Here is a 24,995-nt window from a genome sequence, read left to right as displayed (position 1 = left end):
TTCATGGGGGCTGCTGGAATTACTGTGCCATTGATTCAATTGAAGCAGGTTATTAGACATTGGTGGTATGCTCATTGTTGTCCAAAATTAAAGCCATTGTTTCAAGCAGTACCAGTTATCATCACTTGGGAGCTTTGGAAGAGAAGAAATGCAGATAAACATGGGAGTTCAGTGTCCACAAATAGGGTGATTCATGAGATAAATAGGACATTGCATCAACTGGCAAGGGTGAGGTATGCTTGGATGCCTAATATTCCAATGTTATGGCCATACATGATTCAATACTTTGAAGGATATAAACCTATATTGATCACTACAAGAGTGACATGGCAGCTTCCTTTTCATGGTTGGTACAAATGTAATATTGATGGAGCCTTAAAGGGAAATCCTAGACCTAGCTCCCTAGGCTTTTGTGTGAGGGATGATGAAGGTAATGCGGTGTATGCTAGGGCAGTAGACTTGGGAGTGACAACTAATGTGGTAGCTGAAGTTAAGGCTATTCTTCAAGGGTTGGAATACTGTGTGGAGCATGATCTTCACCCTCTCATATTGGAGACTGATTCGTTGGTAATGAAGAAGGTTATAGAAGGGGAATGGGATCCTCCTTGGGTAATTGCACAGGATGTGAAGAAAATTATAGAGATTAAGGACAACTTCAATGTGGTCTTTCAACATGTGTTCAGAGAAGGCAACTTAGTGGCGGATTTTATAGCTAACATTATGTTTTCTTTTGTAGGTACATCTGAGTTTCATTCATTCTCTGAACTTCCTAGTGCAGGGAGGAGGTTGATCAATCTAGACAAATCTCAATCACCTAACCTTAGGGTTAGGATAGCAAAGAGAAGAACCACAGACTGATGGCTTCACAGGATTGGACTCTGCACAAACCTGCATGTTTCTTTGTCTCATTTAGTATGCTATTAAGTTACTTTCCAATGGTATTAGCATGGTCTCATGCTCATTCTAGGGGTGCTTTGATAGTGTGCAGAAAAAATGCGATAAGTAGGTGTCGGATGGTACAATTTATCCTACTTCTTATATGTTCAAATGCTAAGGAAAATGCTGAACCTATCATATGGTATTTCTAGAGATTGTTGAATCATTTCTCAGTGGTATTAGCATGCTTTCATGCTCAATCTGAGGATGGTTTAGCAATGTTTAGAATGATGTCTACATTAAAGGTTCTAGTTGGGAAGGATCTGAGCTTACAAGATCACAAAACGGCAGAGTTTCAAAGCCTGGCCTTTGCCTTGCAAAGCCTGCTTAAAGCCAGCTCATTCCTGGCTTTTGCCTTGCAAAGTCGGCCTAAAGCCAGCTCATGCCTGGCTTTTGCCTTGCAAAGCCTGCCTAAAGCCAGCTCAAGCCTGGCTTTTGCCCTGCAAAGCATGTCTAAAGCCAGCTCAAGCCTGGATTTTTTTTTGCAAAGCCTGCCTAAAGCCAGCTCAAGCCTGGCTTTTGCCTTGCAAAGCCTGCCTAAAGCCAGGCTCCTCTTTTACACATTAATTCTGATGAGTGAGCACATGATTAATACTTGGACAAAATCAGTTCGCTGCATATGGAGATCATATAGTAGCTACACTTGGAAGACTACGCTGGCTTCAACTCTGTGGTGAAGAAGTTTGGAATTCATTTTATCCTATGGATAGTATACCCTGGCACCTGGTGAGAGCTGGATAGGTGCCGCTTGGTATTTGCCAATGACAATTGGATTCACATACACTGATAGGAGAAGAAAGCATTCAACTTATTATGTTGTAATAGCTAGTTCATTAGATTTTAGCTTTTCTATCTTTTTAATACTAGTAGCTTCATGCAACTTCTATTTTGGTTTGGACATCTTGTAAGCCTTGGACCCATTTGGGATTTTACTTATATATTAGCCACTAGGCAAGTGCTGTCGAGTGGTATAGTTGCTTAAAAAAAGATCATATGGGTTGCATGGAATTACAACATATGTGGGAACTAAGATGAGCCAAGTATTCATGCAACAAGTGGCAGAATGACCAGGAAAAGTCATTGCTTACATTTAAAGACAACTAAGAAATCACGAGAAGAATTATCTGACCCACGATTTAGAGTTAGCCGCGGTGATTCATGCACTAAAGATGTGGGGGCACTATTTGTATGGAATTCATGTTGATATCTATACGGATAATAAGAGCCTTCAATATATCTTCAATCAAAATGAATTGAATTTACGCCAAAGGAGATGATTGGAGCTACTGAAAGACTATGACGTTGATATTTTATACCATTCGGGGAAGGCGAATGTAGTAGCCGACGCCCTCAGCCGTAGATCTATGGGTAACCTGTCATATTTACAGCCAGAGAAGTGTGGGATAGCCCATTAGATTCATCATCTATCTAGTCTTGGAGTTCGATTACTGGACTCAGGTGATACCAGAGTTACTATTCAGGACACGACAACATCCTCTTTAGTAACTGAAGTGAAGGAACGCCAGTGTGAGGATCCTGTGCTAGCTCATCATAGATATACATCCCCTCAAAAGGAGAATACACCATTTGAGATTACAGGAGATGGGAAAAGCTCACTATTCTCGTTATTATATTCATCCAGGAGTGACGAAGATGTATCATGATATCAAGGGAATATACTGGTAGGACGGAATGAAGAAGGATATAGCAGAGTTTGTTGCTTAGTGCCCTAATTGTCAGCAGGTTAAGATTGAGCATCAGAAATCCGATGGATTATTATAGGCTATAGCGATTACGACTTGGAAATGAGAAGTGATTAGTATGGATTTCATCATAGGCTTACCTCATACCCAACATAAGTTCGATTCTATATGGGTTATTGTTGATAGACTTACAAAATCAGCCCATTTTCTACCTGTCAGGACTACTTATTCAGCAGAGGAGTATGCAAGACTTTACATTAGGGAGGTAGTACGACCTCATGGTGTCCCTATATCTATTATCGCATATAGAGGTGCTCAGTTTACAGCTAATTTATGGAGGTCCTTCCAAAAAGGATTGGGGACTCAGGTAAGTCTTAGTACAACATTTCATCCCCAGACAGACGGTCAGGTTGAACATACTATTCAGACACTGGAGGATATGCTACGGGCTTGTGTGATGGACTTCAAGGGTAGTTGGAATGATCATCTTCCACTTATTGAGTTAGCATATAATAAAAGTTATCATTCCAGCATTCAGATGGCTTCATACGAAGCTCTTTACGAACGGAAGTGTAGATCTCCTATAGGATGGTTTGATATTGGGGAAACTAAGTTAGTAGGACTAGAGTTGGTACAGCATGCAGTTGAGAAGAATAAGCTTATAAGAGAAAGGCTATTAGCAGCACAGAGTCGTCAGAAGTCCTATGCAGAAAATCGAAGACGAGACTTGGAGTTTTAGGTAGAAGACTGGGTATTTCTAAAGGTATCACCGATGAAAGGCGTTATGAGATTCGGTAAGAAAGGAAAGCTTAGCCCTAGGTACATTGGACCTTATAAGATTATACGCAGAGTAGGCCAAGTAGCATATGAGTTAGACTTGCCTTCCAAATTGGAGTCTGTACATCCAGTCTTTCATGTGTCTATGCTTCGTAGATGTATTGGAGATCCCTCTAAAGTCATTCTAGTTGATGATGTTCAGGTTACAGAGCAGCTATTATATGAGGAAGCTCCCATTGCTATACTAGATAGACAAGTTCGGATATTAAGAACTAAGGATGTAGCTTCGGTTAAAGTACTTTGGATTAACAATAATACAGAGGAGATGACTTGGGAAGCTGAAAAAGAAATGAAGACTAGGTATCCTCACTTTTTTCCACTTTCGGAGGAGAATCAGACTGAGATATCACAGCCTTTAGGTACGTATATGGTACTTGATTCTTATGTTAGTTATTGCTATTGGTCGTGTGAGGCCATTGGTGTTATTGATGATTGTGGACCTGTGTGGCTTTGTATTATTGGGTTTGCTGTGTGACAAATTGGTAGTAGTACCATTACAGAGGAGACTCTACCAAAATTTTTATAGGTTTCAGGGAGTTTAACATTCGAGGACGAATGTTTCTAAGGAGGGAAGATTGTTACACTATGTGCGTCCCAAGGTGACGTAATGAATATGAGACTTGTTAATCATGATTTAAATGGTTTTAAAGTCATAATATGGCTATATATGATATTTGGATAGGAAATATGATGTTTGGGAAAATCGGATTAAAGTTGCGGAAATAACTGACTGAGGCTTTTCCTTGTAACAGAGCTTTTTAAAAAATATATTTTGTGTGCTATATGAGGTTATTTTGGGACATATTATATACCAAATTTAAGATCTTGTAATTTAGTTTCCTACATTCTTAACCATTCTCTCATACGACCCCCGGATAAAAAGTTATAAGCGTTGGAAGAAGGGCCAATGTTAGGGTGCCAAGTAGCACCTTTTGACTTTTCAAAAAAATGGATATTTATATCCTTATCTCGCCTCTTTCTTCCATTTTCCAGAACACACAAAATTAAGTTCTCTACAATGTATTCAAACAAGATTATCATCTCGGGTACAAAATCAAGAAGCGATAACATTAGAACGATCCCTACGACGTAAGTATCACTATATCGCCTCTCTTTTTCTTTGTAGTTTGAGTTTTGAAAGGTACTTCATAGTTAAGAAAACGTTTACTTTCTGTATTTAAGTGTTTAAATATCAAGGAAGGTTGATAAATTCGTTTCCTAATAGTTAGAACTCGCGTGACGGTGATCGGAAGCCGTGAGTTTGAATTATTCACTTGTAGCAGACTGTTTTGTGGACTGTTTTATATTGTTGTTGGGCTGCATATTTTACTACTATTTTGTGGAGTTTTGGAGGAGTAGGGTTGTGTAGAAACACCACATAAATTCAGGGTGATGAGCAATTCATTCGTCGTAACATTTTCGGGTCGTTTGACACTACTACGGTGGTCGTTTTGTGTATGCAGAGATTGGGGTGTGTTGGGCTGTTTTGTAGTATTTTGTGGTGTATATAAAGTTGGAAAATAATGTATACATGTTGATATTGTTGTGTTCTTTTATTTTTGGTGTTATCTTGAATTTGGAGGAAGTAAGGATCATAGGGGAGATGATGCCCGTTTTAATACAAAATAAGCTAGTCGTTCATTGTGTGATAGTTGTACCTTTTGTAACTTAATGATAGTATTATTATCGTTGTTGTAGATTAAGGTACGAAGATGCAAGTTCAACTTGGTGATTGGAAAAATTGTGATAAGGTATGTTAATGCTATCCCTTCTTTCCTTTTGGCATGATCGATATGATACAAACAAAACGAGCAAACGTACAATATTCATAAATTACTCTATTCATAGAAGTATTAGGGGTTACTTTTTTCTTGATTCCCCATGTGTCCTATTATTATATCTTCTGTTTATGGGTCTCAGAAAAATACGTAAGTTGATAAAGTTTATCTGAGAGATCTTATTGACTTACTTCATTATGCATTGCATTCATTTATACATGTACATTGACCCATGACCAGATGGTGTTATGTAACGACCCGGCCGGTCGTTTCAAGAGTTATAGCCCTGTTTCCCCATTCCTGCTTCTTTATGTGTTGTTCAGCGGTGTTGAGTTGTATCGAGTTGGTAGGTTTGGGTCCGGAGTAGTTTTGGAGTGAAATGAACACTTAGTCTCATAGTTAGAAAGTTAAGTTAGAAAAGTCAACCGGATATTGACCTATGTGTAAATGATCTCGGATTTGAATTCAAATGGTTCCGTTAGCTCCGTTAGGTGATTTTGGACTTAGGAATGCGTCCAGAATGTGATTTGGAGGTCCGTGGTAGAATTGGATTTGAATTGGCGAAATTGGAAATTTGGTGATTTTGGTCGACAGTGGAAACATTTGATATCGGGGTCGGAATAAAATTCCGGAATATGGAGTAGGTTTGTAGTGTCATTTGTGATGTGTGTTCAAAATTTGAGGTCATTCGGATATGGTTTGGTTGGTTTCGGCATCGGTTGCCGAATTTGGAAATTTAGAAGTTCTTAGGCGTGAATCTGAGGGTAATTTGATGATTTGATATTGTTTTGAGTGATTTGAAAGTTCGACTAAGTTGGTATGTTGATATATGACTTGTTGGTATTTTTGGTTGAGGTCCCGGGTGGTTAACGGATTTATCGAAGTTGGAAAATGCAGCTGAAGCTGCTACTACTGCTATTTCCGCATATGCGGAAGGAGGAGTCGCAGGTATGAGGTCGCTGGTGCGTTTGGGGAAGCCGCAGATGCGGAAATGGAAGGCCAAGGCTGGGAATGCAGGTGCGAAGAATTGGCCACATCTGCGAGCCCGCAGGTGCGAGGCCTTGAGCGCAGATGCGGAGACGAGGATTTTAGGTTGGCTTCGCAGATGCGAAGAGTAACGCGCAGGTGCGCCAGTGCAGGCGCGCGCTTTGGGCCGCAGATGTAGAATATGGGCTCTTTAGTGAGTTTCTCACCTGCGATGGAAATTTCCGCATGTGCGGCTTCGCAGAAGCGGAAAAAGAGGCCGCAGGTGCGATTGTGCTGGGCAAAAAAGGCCCAGTTCGTGGTTTTGTCTTCATTTTTCAATTTTTGGATTTGCGAAACTCGGGAGAGAGCCGATTTTTCGAAGGTTTTCAAGGAGTAACATTGAGGTAAGTGATTCTAACCCATAATGGTATAAATTTTGTGAATCTATGGCTTTGTTCATCATTAATCAGTAGGATTTTGGAGTGAAAGTAGGGGGTTAGGGCTTGGAATTTTTAAGAGTTTAATTTAAGGATTTGAGAGACCAAACGATGTCGGATTTTGATGAATTTTATATGGTTAGACTCGGGAGAGGACGAGGATTATTATTCTATCATTTTTTTTACTGGTTTCGAGATGTGGGCCCGAGGGCCGGGTTTTGGCCGATTTCGAATTTTGGCCTATTTATGTAGTTTCTTTTGTGGAATTTGATTCTTTAGCCTACGTTGATAGTATTATTCTGATTATGGATTGATTTGGAGATTTTGGAGACCGATTCCAGAGACGAGGGCATCCCAGAGTAGGATTTTATGTTGTTAAGGTAAGTAACAGTTTTAACTCTGGCTTTGAGGGTATAATCCCGAAGATTTGACATCACGTGATTATTTGGAAGTGATACCCATACTAGGTGACGGGCGTGTGGGTGTGCACCGCGAGAGATTGAGACTTGGTCCGTCCCGTGAGGCTGTGAGGCCTAATGGCTATTATATGTGGTTATGTGTTTAATTGTTGTTGAACTTGTTTGCCTTCATGATAGAGATCATGCTTAGGCTTTATTCATGCTCACATTATTTGTACACAGTCATAGAAATTATTGTACATGTTTACCTCAGTCTCTATTATTTGCTAATATGCGGTGATACTTGATATGGGTTGTGTTCCCTTATTTGTTGGTAATGATGAGGCTAGTGAGGTACATGATTGAGTGAAGCTGAGGGCCTGGTTGTGAGGATATTAATATTATAGCGTGTGAGTTGTCCGCATAGCACGTGAGTTGACCGTGCAGGTCCAGGTATTGATACCATAGCGCGTGAGTTGTCCGCGTAGCACGTGAGTTGATCGTGCAGATTCAGGTATTGATATGATGGCATGTGAGTTATCCGTGCTTAGCGCTTGGGCTTTGGGAGCCCCTCCGGAGTGTGTACATACCCCCAGTGAGCACAGAGTGTTGAGCGTTTTGAGTATTGAGTGTTGAGTGCGAGTGATGAGTGGTGGAGTGACACTGCTGTGAGGTTGAATTTATTTGTGTTGTTGCTGCATTTATCTGTTAAACTTCTTTGTGGCATTTACTGAGTTATGGAATTTACCTGTTTATTTCTGTTTATTTTTAAATTGTGAAAATAAATAATTGGACTATTTTACTTAGCTCGTCACTATTGCTCAATTCCTTAGTTATTTATGTTACTTGCTGAGGTGGTTGTACTCATACTACACCCTGCACTTTATGTGCAGATCCAGGTGAGTTAGAGCGTGGCGATCGTTGAATTCAGGCCGGCTATCTAGGGAGATTGCAATGTAGCTGCTAGCGTCCGCAGGACCTTGTTACTCATTTTATCATTTCATCTTTTGGACTGTATTGACAGTTAGAAAGTTTTCATTTCTTAGTTCATAGATTTAGACGCTCATGACTTAGTGACACCCCGATGTTTGGGGCTCGTTTCCCTATTTTCTATACTATAACTAGAGTTGATTTAGTTTATGAAAAATTTAAATGTTGGAAATATTTTATTAAATTCTTATAATCGGTTTAGTAGTAATATTTTGGGAAGTAGGCTTGCCTTGTAACACGATAGGCGACATCACGACCATGGTTAGATTTTGGGTCGTGACACGTTATATACGTGTATATTATATGTATATGGGATATGAAAAAAGGTTATGGCATTATATACGCACCACCTCCACCTGATCAGCTGGTATACGTTGATGATTTCGCCCACAATGCTTATGATGATATGATGGGATGCCCTCAGAGGCTTGATGATGTTATGTACACATATACTTATGCATGGTATGGCATTTATACGCACATGCATGACATTATAAATATTTTCTTGATTCACAGAGCTATTCAGACTTACAGGTTGATTTCATTACTCCATGTTTCTTTCATGCCTTACATACTCGATACTTTATTTGTACTGATGTCCCTTTTGCCTGGGGATGCTGCGATTCATGCCCGTAGGTCCCGATAGATAGGTTGAGAGTTCTCCTAGTAGGCTATTAGCTCAGCAGAAGATGTTTGTGCACTCTACTTGCTCCGGAGTTTCCTATTTGGTCAGAATGATTTGAATATGTATAGATTGGTATGGCGGGAGCCTGTCCCGACCTTTATGACATTTATGTACTCTTAGAGGCTTGTAGACAGATGACATGTTTATGGATACTTGTATGGCCTTATCGGCCTGTGTCTTGAGTATACAAATGATTATGTCGGCCTTATAGGCCCGTATGTCACATATATAAGTTTCTATATCATGTTGGGTCATCCTATGTCTAGTATTCCCTTATGTTTTATTCCCGTTATCTCATTGTTGATACCAAATTTTCCCCTCATATTTTATATATATATATATATATATATATATATATATATATATATATATATATATACTTTCAAAATAGTGCATGCATCATCATTTGATTTACAAGCATATACAAGTATTTTCATAATTTTCCATAATTTTTAAAGGCTTTAAATCAATTTATTTCCGTATTTTTATTATATAAATATCCAATAATTATCCTCCAAATTATTTTATGATGATTTAATCATCTAAACTTATCATTTACACCAATATGAGGTTTAAATACTTTCAGGGCATTTCTTATAATTACATTTGCATTTTTCTAGGGGCCAAATTGCACATTTTGCAATAATAGCCCATATGCATGTATAATTACATTATTTATACAGAAAATAACTTTTTATATTTTTATAATGTTAAATAACTGTTTTTAATCATTTTTATTCATAAATAATCATTTTAATATTTATTAATTACTTTTATAAATTATTTATTTATTAAACATTGAGTATTTAAAATCTAGCCCTGAATTCCTTTTCATTTCGGACCTAACTACCCAATCCCAGCCCAATAACCCTTGAGCCCAAACAAATTAATCCAACCCCATACCCAGTCATGACCCATTTCACTAACCCGACCCAAAACCCCCGACAAATCGTGGTCGTTGATCTCTGAGATCAACGGCCCACGTTACACCTTCCCCTTTAACTATACCTAAACCCCTAACCCTAATCATTCTACACCACCCCGCTGCCCTGGAACTCTCTCGTCTCTCATCTCTCATGAACCCTAGCCTGCCGCCTCTCCAAATCCTCCCCTAATCCTGTTCCTTATGGGATTTTCTTCCCATTTACTTACCAATTCGACATATTTTCTTTATTGATTAATTCTTTACTGTATTACTTAGTACTTTCCTAAACATGGCAAGTACCCCGCTTTGATTCTATGCAAATCTATATTTGTCTCTTGAATCTGGACAACCTTGAGTCCAAGCACGTTATTTTGTAATGATTCTCTCTTATTTCGTTGATTCGTACTTAACCCTAAGGTTAGGGTTTACAGATTCTCTTTGATTCGAATCGAAATTGGTTCAAGCTTTAATATTAAGTACTATCTCGTCTATATTCGCCTTATTGTGTATGAATCTGTCTATTTCTACCGATTATTTTTACTTGCCCTAAATTAGGGTTTCAGATCCTTTTTATTTGAACCAAATCTGGTTCGATTCTGTGTTTTGTGAATAATATTCATGTCTATGTTCATTTAAAACAATATGTGATTCTTTGCCTTTATTTTCTGCCGATTTTGTGGAGTTTACCTAAAAACTAGGGTTTCAAAATTTTTCTTCTTTACTGATTGTTTGAATTAATTATATTTTCGTATTTATGTGTTCAGTTCCTACACTATAAGAACCCCTCCCCACTCCCCTTTGAAACAGTTCGAAAATCATTAAAAAAAAAGCTATAAAACTAAGGTTGTACGTTCTTCATTCTGGAATAAACTTGTTCTGTATATTTGATTCCTGGCCGGCTGAAAGCCAAGGCCAGAAATTGCTAAGCTCTTGCTTTGTTTGGTGATACTCACAATACTGTTGGATTTACTTCTTCCTTGCTTCATCTTAACTGGTGAGTTATTATTTCTCTGTTATTTCATTCTGATTATTTGTTTAATGTGCTACTTCAATTAGACTATGTTATCCTAAATGCAATTACATTTGTAGTTTGAGACATGCATAAATCTACTTTGAGTTTTGTTAGTTCGATTCTTCTTAACCTATATGTCATTGATAGCAATCTCTTGAAGTTTAAGTTTGTTATTATCTTGCTCATTGAACATGTTCGCATATATCCTGCTATAGAATAGTTAACTAGGTAAAGATGTCCTCCTTAATAGGATAACAAGTCTATTTCTGAGTGCATTAGAATGTGGCATGTTTGACTTTGTCTTTATTATATTTTGAAACCCCTAGTAACTGCCCTAATTAGTTCCTAACATATCCTGATCTGTTGCTAATTGATTTCTTCTTATGACACTAATTTCTGCACTTAACTTAATCTGGATCCCCTTTTATCATTATAAATTTATCTTATGACTTGTCGTGTTAGCATGTGATTGAGTTTATTTCTTGCAACTTGACTAAGTCTACCTAGGTTCAAGCATGCATGTTATTTGTGTATATATGATCAATTTGGATTGTGTCCTTCAGTGAAATACCTTGACTCTATTCTATTCCTTTACTATCTGGTCCTTCTGAATTCTTATTCTTAGTCGGCTGAAAGCCAAAGCAATTTAGGTTCTGTCCCTTGGCCTCCCTAGTGTGAGCACTGCTCAGGGTTCATATGAGATTCTAACTCTGACACACTAGGATTTGGTCCCTAGTTTTCCTTGAACTGTTTCTAATCATTTTCTCTAGTGTGAGCACTCCCCTGGGTTCTTGAAGCCCTTGGGAACTCTGACACACTAGAGATTTGGGTTATGTATGCTTATCCTTGAAATATGGGTGAGTCATTCACTACTGGTTATTGTGTATCTATAAACATGGGCTTTTGGAACTACTGTGAGTTGAAGACCTGGCCTGTCCAGGTGTATTTGGGCCTGTTGTAGGCTCCCTATAGTTTTATACTTTTAATTCATTCATTTAATTTTGGTCTGTAATAATTATTTGTAATAACATCGGGGTATTAGTAAATTGGGAAACTGGGTTTATTTTAACATTCGCATGGGAATGGGCAGAAATCCTGCCTATAGGTGTTTACTTTGCTCATTTTGCTATTAGATAACCTGCCTATAGGTGTTTACTTTATTCAAATATATTCTGCTATTATATGTTAGATAACCTGCCTATAGATGTTTATTTTGCTCGAATATGCTTTGTAGATAACCTGCCTATAGGTGTTTACTTGCTCGAATAAGCTCTGTGGATAACCTGCCTATTCTGCTTTTTTAGATACCATGCCTATAGGGAATAAAATAATCAATGTTTAGTTTGCATTGCAGCATATTCATTAGGCATCATGATCATAGGGTCATTTATAAATCTACATTTTTAGAAGTCTTGCTCATAGGGTTCTAAATTGATTAATATGCTATTGTCATACTTGCTCATTTAGTATATAAGAACTAAACCAGTTTCAATCATCAAGGGTAGGAATCATATCTATAGGGTAATCACTATCTGCGTTAAGCACTAAAAGCAGGCTTTAAAACACTGCCTTGTTGAACGCCAGTAGAAAGCATGCCTATAGGAACAACTAAGTAATTCCGAATATCTCTCGTGTTTACTACTGCCAAATACTGAGTAAAGCACCTAGATAGCATGTTTATAGGTTTCAGCCACTTATACTTAAAATCAGTATATAACTGTGCAGTCACTTAAAAATTACTTTGCATAACTGCTCGCATGATTAAAATCTAGAATCATATAGAAATCATGTCTATAGAGCCTAACGACTTCAATTGTTGAAACTGTCAAAATGCCTAATTTGTTTGCGTGCATTTGCTGCCTAAGTGTGGAGGCTAACCTGAGCCATTATTTGCTTTTACATGAAAGTCCAATTTGTTTTGTATGTCGCCTAGTTTTTATCATTTTTGAGCAATCTAAGTTAAGTCTAGAACCATCCAAAAATAGAGGTCCAAACACCTCCTGGGCCATAGGCAAGGGACGGGTAGTGCACGCATAAGGTACGTTTTAGAATTGATTAGAGCGCTTTATGTAAATAACTTAAAGATAGTAATCGAGTAGCAGGAGATGATAGTTTATGCCCGCTCGATAATATGAGTAACACCCCCGTCTTGGGGGAATTACGAAGTACTATTTATGTTACACGGGGTGATCCTTTAGGCTAAAAAACTTAGGACCCCCCACTCCTGTTAAAATAATTCTTTCTTTTTGTTTCTCTTCTCTCTTAGACTAATACACACGATTCAAGTTTGGCCGGGACCCACCGTTGTGGACCTCGAGGAGTGCCTAACACCTTCTTCTCGAGATAATTTGAGCCCTTACCCGATCTTTGATGACGCAAACTAGTAAACCCGAGTCATTTGCAATAGGTGCCCTAACACACCTTAATCCGTTAGGTGGAAACTCTCTCTTTTAACAACCCTTCTTTTTAAAAGAGTTGTCAACGTCGAAACCCGATCTTCGCGAGAAAGAAAGGGCACGACACTCATGACGGCCCTTCTTGGCCACTTACCCATGACGATATGATAAGAAAGATATGTCACGTTGGTACTCGGTTATGTAAGGCACCAGGTGCCTATCGCGACCCTGCAGTTTGGGTCGTGACATTGGCCCATGACAGAGTGGTTCACTCCGGCTAGTAAGGACCCGGGTGCTAGCCACGCCTCCCCAGGTTTGGGGCGTGACACTAGTATTTTGACCTCTACCTCTACCTCTGCCGCGTCCTCTATCTTTAGCTGGTGCTATTGGTGCGGCTGGCACCTCTAGTACTGCTTCTTGATGATTAGCAGTTGGTATCTCAACATTATTAGCAGCAGAGGGTGAAGTTGATCTTGTTCTAACCATCTTGTTTGCGCTGAAACGAGAGATAAATGAGTGTTAGAATTCTGAAATGTTTAGCTCTAACGCATGTTATAAGAATCAAAGGAGAAAAACAAAAATTAGTAACATGACCTGCAGCCTCCCAAATATAAGTATGGTGCACAACATACGCATATTTGAGACTCTACTAGACACAGCACATGACTCCCTAGAACTCCGTAAACCTGGTTGCTCTGATACCAACTTGTCATACCCCAAAACTGAGATGGGACGTGATTGCCACTCAACCCTTGCCGCTCGTTGAGTGAACCATGTACTATTTGTATCAAACTTCAAGGTCAATATCAAAGAATCTAACGTGCTTGAATATTAATTCTAATCATGTTGCAGTTCTTAAGTTGACTGATAAAAATAATAAATAAAGGATAAATCCCAAACTATTTTAGTACTGACCCACTAACAAGTCACGAGCCTCTAGAATCTGAAACAAAAAATAAAATTTAAAATACATAGCCTGTGGGGGCATCCCCGGAAACAAAATTTAGGTGGCTACTCTATCTTTTAACAACCCTTCCCTTTAAAAGAGTAGTCAACATCGAGGCCCGATTTTCGCTAGAAAGAAGGGGCGCGACAGCATGGCAACTCTACCGGGGATACCCTTAGGCTCCTACCATAATGAATTTGGTCTGTGTGAATTAGTCTCCCTCAATAATTTATTATTTTATGCTCAAATTCATCGTTTACTTGCTACATGCACACCCCCTTCCCTATTTTCCCTTTTACATGAATTTACATGCAACTTTTCGTTTAACCTTGTTCGCTGGCTTCACTCTTTATGTCTTTCCCAATCCCCACCCCTTTTTATCTCTTTATTATATTTTTTCCATTATACGGACTATCTCTTTACATTTATTAAATACTGCATTTATCGCTTTGCCTTGCAAAATACTTGACAAGATGTTGTTTTACGTTTTGCATAATTATATGCTCTGCATCATATTCCACTCGTGCACAACTAATACCATAGAGGCACTTGATGAGTGTCCACGCTCTTCCTATATTACATTTTTAAATTTGGAAAGGCTTATTTGCGGTAAAACTAGTCGATCAGCGGCGCAATCAACGGTTCCGTGCCTTTCCCTATCAAGTTGCCCGCTTGAGAGTACCAGTCTAGACTTCTATAGAAAACCCTACTCTGATGTTAACTGTGCATGCATCATGTCCAAACCTAGCATGAGTTAGAATGTTGTCCACATAATAACTCTCTAAGGAAATCCTTGTCCAAAGTCCATCGGGATCTCTATAATTCCAACGGGCATGATCATGATATGTGCATTATTTAGAGAAAAAGTATCGATATGCTAATCATTAATGTGTAAGTAGTCAAGCCCGGAGGGGGAAAGGGCTAACTTTATTTGTTTTGCAGAAATAAGGCACGAAGTCCCCAGGTTCGGCATGGTTTGAAGTATCTCACCTCTATTGCTAGACTGGTGGGAAAATCTCTCGCCAAGCGACAATATGAAAAGAATTCTTGGAAATTTACCTTCTTTGCTTGACATTCAGCCAAACAATGTACTGATCGAGGCCTCTACTATGTTCTAGGATGAAAAGAGGGTTGTTTTCCGTTTTGGTAACATAGAGGTGATTCCCCTTCTTGAGGAAATAAGAGGTTTTGCCGAGCTACCCTAGGATAGCCCTGGTCTGCTGGAACCAGAAAATTGTACTTCTAGGGGATTGCTGAAAATGATGTGTCTTAGAAAGAATGACGTGTTAGTCTGCCTGAAGAAGTCCTACATTCCTTTAGACTTCCTCTACGAGTGTTATGGGCACAACACATCCTACCGTATCTATCATGATAAGTTCGCCATCACTTCCCTGGGTTGGACTCATCGTCGGGTTTTTGTGTTCATCATATGTTTTCTGGGTATGATAGTATTTCCAATTCAAGGAGACAGGATTCACACTCGTTTGGTTATGGTTACCAAGACCTTAATGGAAGGGATTGAGGGACAGACTTACACTATTATCCCAATGATCGTGGCAGAGATATACCGAGCTTTGGACCGTTGTAAGAAGGGATTCAGACATTTCAAGGGTTGTAATTTGTTACTGCAAATATAGTTGTTGGAGCATCTTAAAAGAGGACGGTACCATCAGGAATTTCCGCGGAGACCATGGAATGACCACATAGCCTTTCACCATCCAAAAAGAATGACTTTCATCCCAGACATATTTGCACAACCGGAAAACGCCATGGATTGGGTACACTTCTTTAGCAATTTGACTGATGACAATGTCCATTGGATGTTCGAGTGGTTCCCTACTAGCAAGTTCATCATTAGATCCAGAGATGTTCCTCACCTAGTGTTGATTGGGTTGAGGGGTATCTATCCTTATGCTCCTATTAGGGTCATGAGACAGGCTGGGAGAAAACAAGTCATACCGCGAATTTCTAAGATAGTTCACTACAAAGCAGACTTTCAGGGTAGTGCCATTCCATTCAAGTGTGAGGCCCAACACATGTGGCATCTGAAGATTATTGTGGAAAAGGATATCATCGAACCAGATCGGTACCACGCCAGTCATGTGTATTTCTACCTATCATGGTTGGATGATGACATAGCAGGAGAAGTCGAGCCAGGGATCGATCGAGGAAACAGGGTCATAGACGATGCTACTGAAGCACAAGTAAAATACAAGAGGTTGTGAAAGAGAATCCTTGAGTCTGAAGCCAGACATTTGGAACAACACAAGATAGACATGGAATCAATCAATGAGTGGAGGGAAGTTGCTACAAAATCAACAGAGAGGTTGGAGTACTTAGAGCAGGGTCTAATGGAACTTGAAAGGAAGATAAGGAAAAGGACCGTGGATTGTCATAATATAGAGGGCAACGAAGGAGGACACCTAGCAAGGGCGTATCTGCTGCTGGACATGCGCGACCTGGGGAATCTCATCGATGGGGCCAAGAAGGCCAAGCTTGGAGAGGGTCCCTCCGGGACCAAATAGAATAGAATTGTAGTTTATTTTCTTTTCTAGAGTCGTTTTAGAAATTGATTGTAATAAGGCAAATGCCACTAGCAACTCTTTTAATTACTGTCATTTTAGAGGTTTGATCTATTTATTACATTAATGAAATGAGGCAGTTATCGGCATCAAGTTTCTCCAAATCTATGTGTCGCTAGGCCTACCCCGGGCACAATTAGGTCCCCAAAATTAGGATGCGAATTTACAATTCCGTAATACATGTTTAAATACTGCAAATATCCGTCCAAAATCCCCTACTAACTTGTTTACCTTTTTCTTTTATTTGTTTTGATTATTCACATCCCCTAAGGTTGGTTCGTGCATAATGGCATCATCAGCGTATCATACCAGATCCATAGGCCCTCCACCTCCTCCTCCTCCAAGCGATCCTAAAAGTAAGGGAAAGGCTATGATGGATGACATGAGTGGTATCAAGAAAGATAAAGTTGCGAATATGGAAAATGTTGAAACGCCAGACAGTCGGAGTACTCTGGCACAGAATGATTTGGTTCTACGGCTGGAGCAGAAATTGGAATTACAAGGGGAACTTGAGCAGGTCCGCAACTTGGCAAATCTCTCCCTTACCTTAAATGTCCCAGATATTAACCAGCAAAACGCCCAGAACCCAGCACCTCTTCAAAACACACCAAACCAACATCCACAAAATCCTCCCGCACCTCATCAATACGCCACACCTCATCAAAATCCTAACCCTCCACCAGTACCAACTCCTCCTCAACACCAACATCTTCCAACTCAGTATCCTTAAACTACTACCTACCATACTCCTCAAAATATACCACAACCTACTCCTGAGCAGCAGAATTAAACCAATGATCACCACTACACTCAAACCCCCAGCATCTACCAAAATAACCCCATATATGTAGAAACCCTACCTCACCCCACTCAACAAACCCCATACACACCGGAATCAGCCAAGAACGACCTGCTCATCAAGAATATGGCAGAGGAACTTAAGAAGCTCACAAGCCGAATCCAGGGTGTCGAAGGGGGTAAAGGCATTGAGGGTTTGAATTATGAAGATCTGTGTATTCAGCCAGACATAGAACTGTCGGAAGGTTACAAACCTCCTAAGTTCGGGATGTTTAATGGAACAGGTGACCCAAGGTGCATCTAAGGACATACTGTGACAAGCTTGTAGGAGTTGGCAGGGATGAAAGAATCCACATGAAGCTGTTCATGAGAAGCCTCACTGGAGACTCCATGTCTTGGTACATCAGTCAGAACCCAAAGAAATAGGCTAATTGGGTAAGCATGGCATCGGATTTCATGGATCGATTCAGGTTTAATACGGAGAATGCACCAGATATCTTCTACATATAGAAACTCAATAAAACAACAACGGAGACTTTCCACAAGAATGCTACTCGATGGAGATCAGAAGCCGCGAAAGTAAGGTCGGCATTGGAAGAAGAGCAGATGAACAAATTCTTCGTCCGAGCTTAGGATCCACAATACTATGAAAGGTTGATGGTTATCGAGAATTGCAAATTCTCTGACATCATCAAGCTAGGGGAAAGGATTGAAGAAGGGTTCAAGAGAGGAATGGTAACTAATTTTGAGACATCACAGGCTACAAACAAAGTATTGCAGTCAGGGGGTATATCCAATAAGAAAGAAGTAGGGGTCGTGATGGTAGCCCAAGGTCCAAAATCTCCTCTTACATACCAAACACCTCCACCCACATATCAGCCTTCACCTCCCAAATATCCACAACTCACCACTACCTACCACACTTATAACACCCAGTCATCATATTATCACTCACCGCCAGCCATCCAAAACTATCAGAAACCCAGACCAAATTTTGACCGCAGACCACCGAGACAATACACCCTTATTGCTGAACCCATCGATCAATTATACGAGAGACTGAAAGTTGCTGGATATGTCACCCCTATTCCCGTTGTTTCCATGGAAAACTCCTCTCAATGGTTCAATCCTAACAAAATATGTGCCTACCAGTCCGGCATGAAAGGTTATGCCATTGATGAATGTCGCACCCTGAAAGACAAGATCCAGAAACTAATCGATACCAAGGCTATACAAGCAAAGGAGGTTGCACCTAAAGTCCGCAACAATCCCCTCCTAGATCATAGGGGCGAGGGAGTAAATGTGATAGAGACTAATGAAGAATGGGAACCAGAAGGGTCGATTGGGCTTATTCGAGAAGGGGATGATCCAAAGAAACCTGCGGTCACTCTTACTCCTATTGTGGTATAGATACAGCTACCAGTTGAAGTTGAAGTAGCCGCACTAACCCCGTTCGAGGTGGAAACAACACCTGCAATTGCACCTGCTCCATTCGAAGTAAAAGTAACCACACCCTTCACTGTAACGGTAGCATCCACACCGCCCTTTAAATCCAGTGCCATACCCTGGGACTATGTTGTAGAAGCCAGGAGGAAAGGAAAAGAAAAAATGGAAGAATCCGGTGCAGCACAAGGGATGACCAGGACTGGTAGAATTTATATACCTGAGAATTTAGGAGGAACGAGTAGAGAAGCTGCTTCCAAGCAACCCATCATTGAAACTGGCCCGGATGATCTTTAGAGAAAGGTGCAAGCGAGAAAATATTCTGTGGTAGACCATCTGAACAAAACTCCTGCTCAGATATCCATCCTATCATTACTGCAAAATTCTGAGGCACATAGGAATGCCTTGATGAAGGTATTGAATGAAGCTTATGTACCTAACAATATTACCAATATGGAGATTGCTAACATGGTAGGGCAAGTACTGGAGAGCCACAAGATCACCTTTCATGAAGACGAACTGCCACCAGAGGGATTAAGCCACAACAGGGCACTGCATATCACAGTGCAATTTGAGGATAAGTTCATTGCCAGAGTCCTGATAGATGGGGGTTCGAGTCTTAACATATGTCCACTAGCTACTCTGAAAAGATTGGGTAAAGGTTTGCATTAAATACGAGCAGGGACTATGAATGTGAAAGCATTTGATGGGTCTCAAGGGGCCACAATTGGGGAAACCAACCTCACCCTACAGATGGGCCCACCCTGGTTTGATGTTGAGTTTCAATTGTTGGACATATCTGCTACCTACAACTTCTTGTTGGGATGACCTTGGATATATGTCATTGGGGCCGTAGCTTCTACTCGACATCAGGTCGTGAAGTTTGAGTGGAACCATCAGGAAGTGATCATCCATGGGAACGGAAGTAATCCCATTTACACTAGTCAAATTGTTTCGGTCATCGAGAAAATAAGGAAGTTGGGTGGAGAAACACACCATCGCATCGAGCGCGTCAACGCAATTAAAAAGGACAAATGGTGGAGAAGTAAGATAGAAGGCACATTGGCATGGACAGGGTATGAGCCTGGAAAAGGTCTCGGAAAGAATCTCCAAGGGATCACCGAACTAATACAACTAAAACGTCACGGCATAACTTTTGGGCTTGGGTACTAATACACCTGGCACTAGTATCAGAATTGGTCGCCACCATAGCGTGGTCCTTATTACCCTCTAGAGCAACCAGTACCACATTTGAGCCAGTCGTTTCACCAAGCTGACATGATGTGGGAGTCCGAAGAAGATGAAGTTCTAGCCGGTATAAGGAATCTATTTCTGGATGATAGAGACATGGATTGCAGTGCGATAGTTGAGGAGGAGGAGGAGGAGGAAGGCCTCATTATTTAGACCATGGAGAAGGGAGATGTTATCAAGAACTGGACTGTTACACCATCAAGGGCCCATCGAGTTCCTAGGTAGCCTGGCAATTAGCATCATTTATTTTAAAAGCAATTTTTTAAGAGCATTTAAAAAAATTTCAATATTTTGGTTTATGCATGTTTTTTTTTTAAATAATTGCTCGAGTCATCGGGCCATACCTGTTTGACGTTTTCAAGAGTTATCTAAATGCATTGTTGTTTTTAGTATTTATTATTATTCTTTACATTTTTTTCTCTCTACAGCATTATTATTACCTATCCTGTTGAACTTATGACTGTGACATGTAATGAGACAATGCAACATAAGGATAATGATTCAGAGGATCTGGAAGAGGATATAATACCCGAGGAAATTGTCACAGAGGTGGAAAACTTTGAAAATAAGCCTAAGTCTAATTTGGATGAGACTGAAACAGTTAATCGAGGAGACTCTGAAACAGACAAGGAAACACGTGTAAGCATTCACCTGTCACCATCAGAGAAAGAAGAATACACTCGTTTCTTGAAGGAATATGAGGATATATTTGCATGTTCCTATGATGACATGACCAGTTTGAGCACGTCCATAGTGGCTCGTAAACTACCTACCAACCCAATGTGTCCACCGGTAAAGCAGAAGCTTTGAAAGTTCAAGCCAGATATGAGTTTGAAAATCAAAGAAGAAGTCACCAAGCAGATCAAAGCTAAGGTTCTCAGAGTGGTTGAATATCCAACTTGGTTGGCTAACATCGTGCTAGTTCCAAAAAAAGTCATAGTATGTGTCGATTATCGGGACCTAAACAAAGCAAGTCCCAAAGATGATTTCTCGTTACCCAACATACACATACTGATCGACAACTACGCCAAGCATGAACTCCAATCCTTTGTGGATTACTTTGCAAGATATCATCAGGTGTGGATAGATGAAGAGGATGCCGAAAAGACAGCTTTTATCACACCATGGGGGGTGTATTGCTATAAAATGATGTCGTTTGGACTGAAGAATGCTGGGGCCACTTATATGAGGGCCATGACAATTATTTTCCATGACATGATACATAAGGAGATAGAGGTATATGTGGATGACGTCATCATCAAATCCAAGAAAAGTACATATCACATAGCAGACTTTAGGAAATTCTTTGATCGGCTTCGGAGGTACAATTTGAAATTGAATCTCGCAAAATGTGCCTACGGGGTCCCCGCAGGAAAGTTATTAGGGTTCATCGTCAGCCGCCGAGGAATTGATTTAGACCCATCAAAGGTCAAGACTATCCAGGATTTGCTGCCTCCAAAGAACAAGAAAGACGTGATGAGCTTCTTGGGACGTCTTAATTACATAAGCCGTTTCATAGCACAATCGACTGTGATCTGTGAGCCGATTTTCAAAATGTTAAAGAAGGATGCCGCAACAAATTGGACTGAAGACTGCCAGAAAGCTTTTGACAGAATCAAAGAATATTTGTCCATACCGCCAGTCCTGGTCCCGCCAGAACCTGGTAGACCACTGCTACTCTATCTCTCCGTATTAGATGGGGCTTTCAGTTGTGTCTTGGGACAACACGACGAGACGGTAAGGAAAGAACAAGCCATATACTATTTGAGTAAAAGGTTCCCACCCTACGAAGCACGGTATTCTTTACTGGAACGCACCTGTTGTGCTTTGACCTAGATAGCCCAGAAACTGAGGCACTACTTCTATGCCTATACCACATATATTTCATATCAAGGATGAATCCTTTAAAGTACATCTTCCAGAAACCCATGCCTACAGGGAAGCTGGATAAATGGAAAATATTGTCGAGAGAGTTTGACATCATCTATGTAACTCAGAAGGCAGTCAAGGGACAGGCATAAGCAGATTATCTTGCAAAAAATCCTGTAGGAGGAGAATACGAACCACTAAAAACGTATTTTCCTGATGAAGAAGTATCATTCGTAGGAGAAGATATCGTCGAAGCCTACAATGGGTAGAGAATGTTTTTCGATGGAGCCGCAAACTTCAAAGGAGTGGGTATTGGAGCCGTTTTGGTGTCAGAAATAGGTCAACATTACCCGGTATCCGCGAAACTCAGATTTTCGTGCACCAATAATATGGAAGAATATGAGGCTTGCATATTAGGGCTCAATTTGGCCTTTGACATGAATATCCAGGAATTACTGGTAATTGGCAATTCAGATATGCTGGTACATCAGGTGCATGGAGAATGGGCTACAAAGAATACCAAGATATTACCATATCTATATCATGTGCAAGAGATGAGGAAGAGGTTCACGAAGATAGAGTTCAGACATGTCTTGAGAATCCAAAATGAGTTCGCAGATGCATTGGCCACTTTGTCCTCCATGATACAGCATCCGGACGAGAATTTCATCGACCCCATTCCGGTAAGGATTCATAATCAGCCGGCTTACTGTGCTTATGTTGAATAAGAAGCAGACAGGAATCCATGGTTCCATGATATCAAAGAGTACTTGGCAAAAGGAGAGTACCCGGAGCATGCAAATCATACTCAAAAACACACGCTCCGAAGATTGTCCAACCATTTCTTCCAAAGTGGAAGGATTATGTACAAAAGAACTCCAGACTTAGGATTATTACGGTGTGTTGACACCAAGGAAACTTCCAAATTGCTCGAAGAGATACACTCTGGAACCTGTGGCCCACATTTGAATGGTTTCATCCTAGCCAAGAAGATACTCAGAGCCGGATACTTTTGGATGACTATGGAAACAGACTGCATCCGGTATGTCCAAAAATTTCATCAGTGCCAGATACATGCAGATATTATACGGGTACCTCCAAATGAACTTAATTCAACAAGCGCACCTTGACCTTTTGCTGCCTGGGGAATGGATCTCATCGGACCAATCTAGCCCACCGCTTCAAACGTGCACAGGTTCATTCAAGTGGCCATCGACTATTTCACAAAGTGGGTTGAAGCTGCATCTTACAAAGTTGTAACCAAGAAAGTCATCGCAGTTTTGTCAAGAATAGTATTGCTTGCCGATTCGAGGTTCCAGAATCCATCATCACTGACAATGCCGCCAATCTCAACAGTGATCTAATGAAATCCATGTGTGAAACCTTCAAAATCAAGCACAAAAACTCTACAGCATACCGATCCTAGATGAATGGAGCCGTGGAGGCCGCTAACAAGAATATCAAGAAGATACTAAGGAAGATGGTAAAGAATCACAAACAGTGGAATGAGAAGTTACAATTCGCCTTATTAGGATACCGTACCACAGTTCGCACATCAACCGGGACAACTCCTTATCTATTGGCCTACGGTACTGAAGTCGTCATCCCCGCCGAGGTAGAAATTCCTTCTTTGAGAATCATACAAGAAGCTGAACTCAGTGATGCAGAATGGATAAGGAGCCGCTACGAGCAATTAGCTCTCATTGATGGGAAAAGAATGAATGCAGTGTGTCATGGTCAGCTTTATCATAATAGAATGTCCAGAGCTTTCAACAAAAGGGTCAAACCCAGACAGTTCACACCGGGGTAGCTGGTGCTAAAATGGATCTTCCCATATCAGGATGAAGCCAAAGGACAATTCTCACCCAACTGGTGAGGGCCTTATATGGTTCACAGGGTACTAACAGGAGGAGCACTCATACTCGCAGAGATGGATGGAGAAATTTGGCCAAATCCTATCAATTCATACGCGATCAAAAGATACTATGTCTAAACGTTTTGCATTTCTTCATATGATGTAATTGAACTACGCTTGACCTGATTCCCGTTTAAGAGGGGATACATAGGTAGCCTTGTGGGATCGGTCACAATACAATAAAATTTCCATTTTCCCCATAATCGAAAACTGGGGAAGAATTTTGAGGAGGACCCTCAAAATTCCGAAGCAAGTTCAGCCAACTGCACTGTATGAGGAACATGCATATATTCGTCTAGGTAACTGGGGCAACATTTTGAGGACCCTCAAAATTCTATGGCAAGAAGGTCGCAATGTCTCTAACAATGTCGCAGTTATTGGTTCATCTAATCAATTTTTAAATTGCACATTACTGTGTTTTGAATAACTATGCATGCATATTTTTTGAAAATGTTATTTTTAGCCAGATGCTACCCATGGTAACTCGATCAGGATTCTAACGCGGAGCAGACAAAGGCACGAACCAACCTCCCCTGCAAAACTCACAATTTTTCTTTGAATGCAGGAACAAGAGATAGTCGCCAGTACGTGCGCACCTTAGAATCACTGTCTTCATAACAACAAAGCTACCAAACTCATCTCCAGCTAAGAAATACTCCGCTATCACTTATTATCTATTCATTGCATGAGACTAAGCAATTGTCTCAAAACTTGCATGAGGCTAAGCCCTACCTCCTTAACTGCATAAGGCTAAGCATTGCCTTCCCATTGCATGAGACTAAGCACTGTCTCAACCTTGCATGAGGCTAAGCCCTGCCTCCTCAACTGCATAAGGCTAAGCATTGCCTTCCAATTGCATGAGACTAATCATTGTCTCAAATCCTGCATGAGGCTAAGCCCTGCCTCCTCAGCTGCATAAGGCTAAGCATTGCCTTCCATTTGCATGACACTAATCATTGTCTCAAATCATGTATGAGGCTAAGCCCTGCCTCATCAACTGCATAAGGCTAAGCATTGCCTTCCATTTGCATGAGACTAATCATTGTCTCAAATCCTACAGGAGGCTAAGCCCTGCCTCCTTAACTGTATAAGGCTAAGCATTGCCTTCCATTTGCATGAGATTAATCA

General features: G+C 40.4%; 1 protein-coding gene across 1 annotated transcript; it reads left to right on the top strand.

Annotated features, from left to right (window-relative positions):
• The first annotated feature begins 23,378 nt into the window (after positions 1-23,378).
• On the top strand, positions 23,379-23,762 carry LOC138893224 (uncharacterized). The gene has a single exon (XM_070177002.1). It carries the CDS (start codon positions 23,379-23,381, stop codon positions 23,760-23,762), a length of 384 nt encoding a protein of 127 aa, XP_070033103.1.
• The last annotated feature ends 1,233 nt before the right edge of the window (positions 23,763-24,995 follow it).

This window comes from Nicotiana tomentosiformis, chromosome 5 (genome assembly GCF_000390325.3).
Source record: "Nicotiana tomentosiformis chromosome 5, ASM39032v3, whole genome shotgun sequence".
Lineage (NCBI taxonomy): Eukaryota > Viridiplantae > Streptophyta > Magnoliopsida > Solanales > Solanaceae > Nicotiana > Nicotiana tomentosiformis.
Note: the sequence above shows the minus strand (reverse complement) of the source record. Positions and strands in the feature narration are given on the sequence as shown.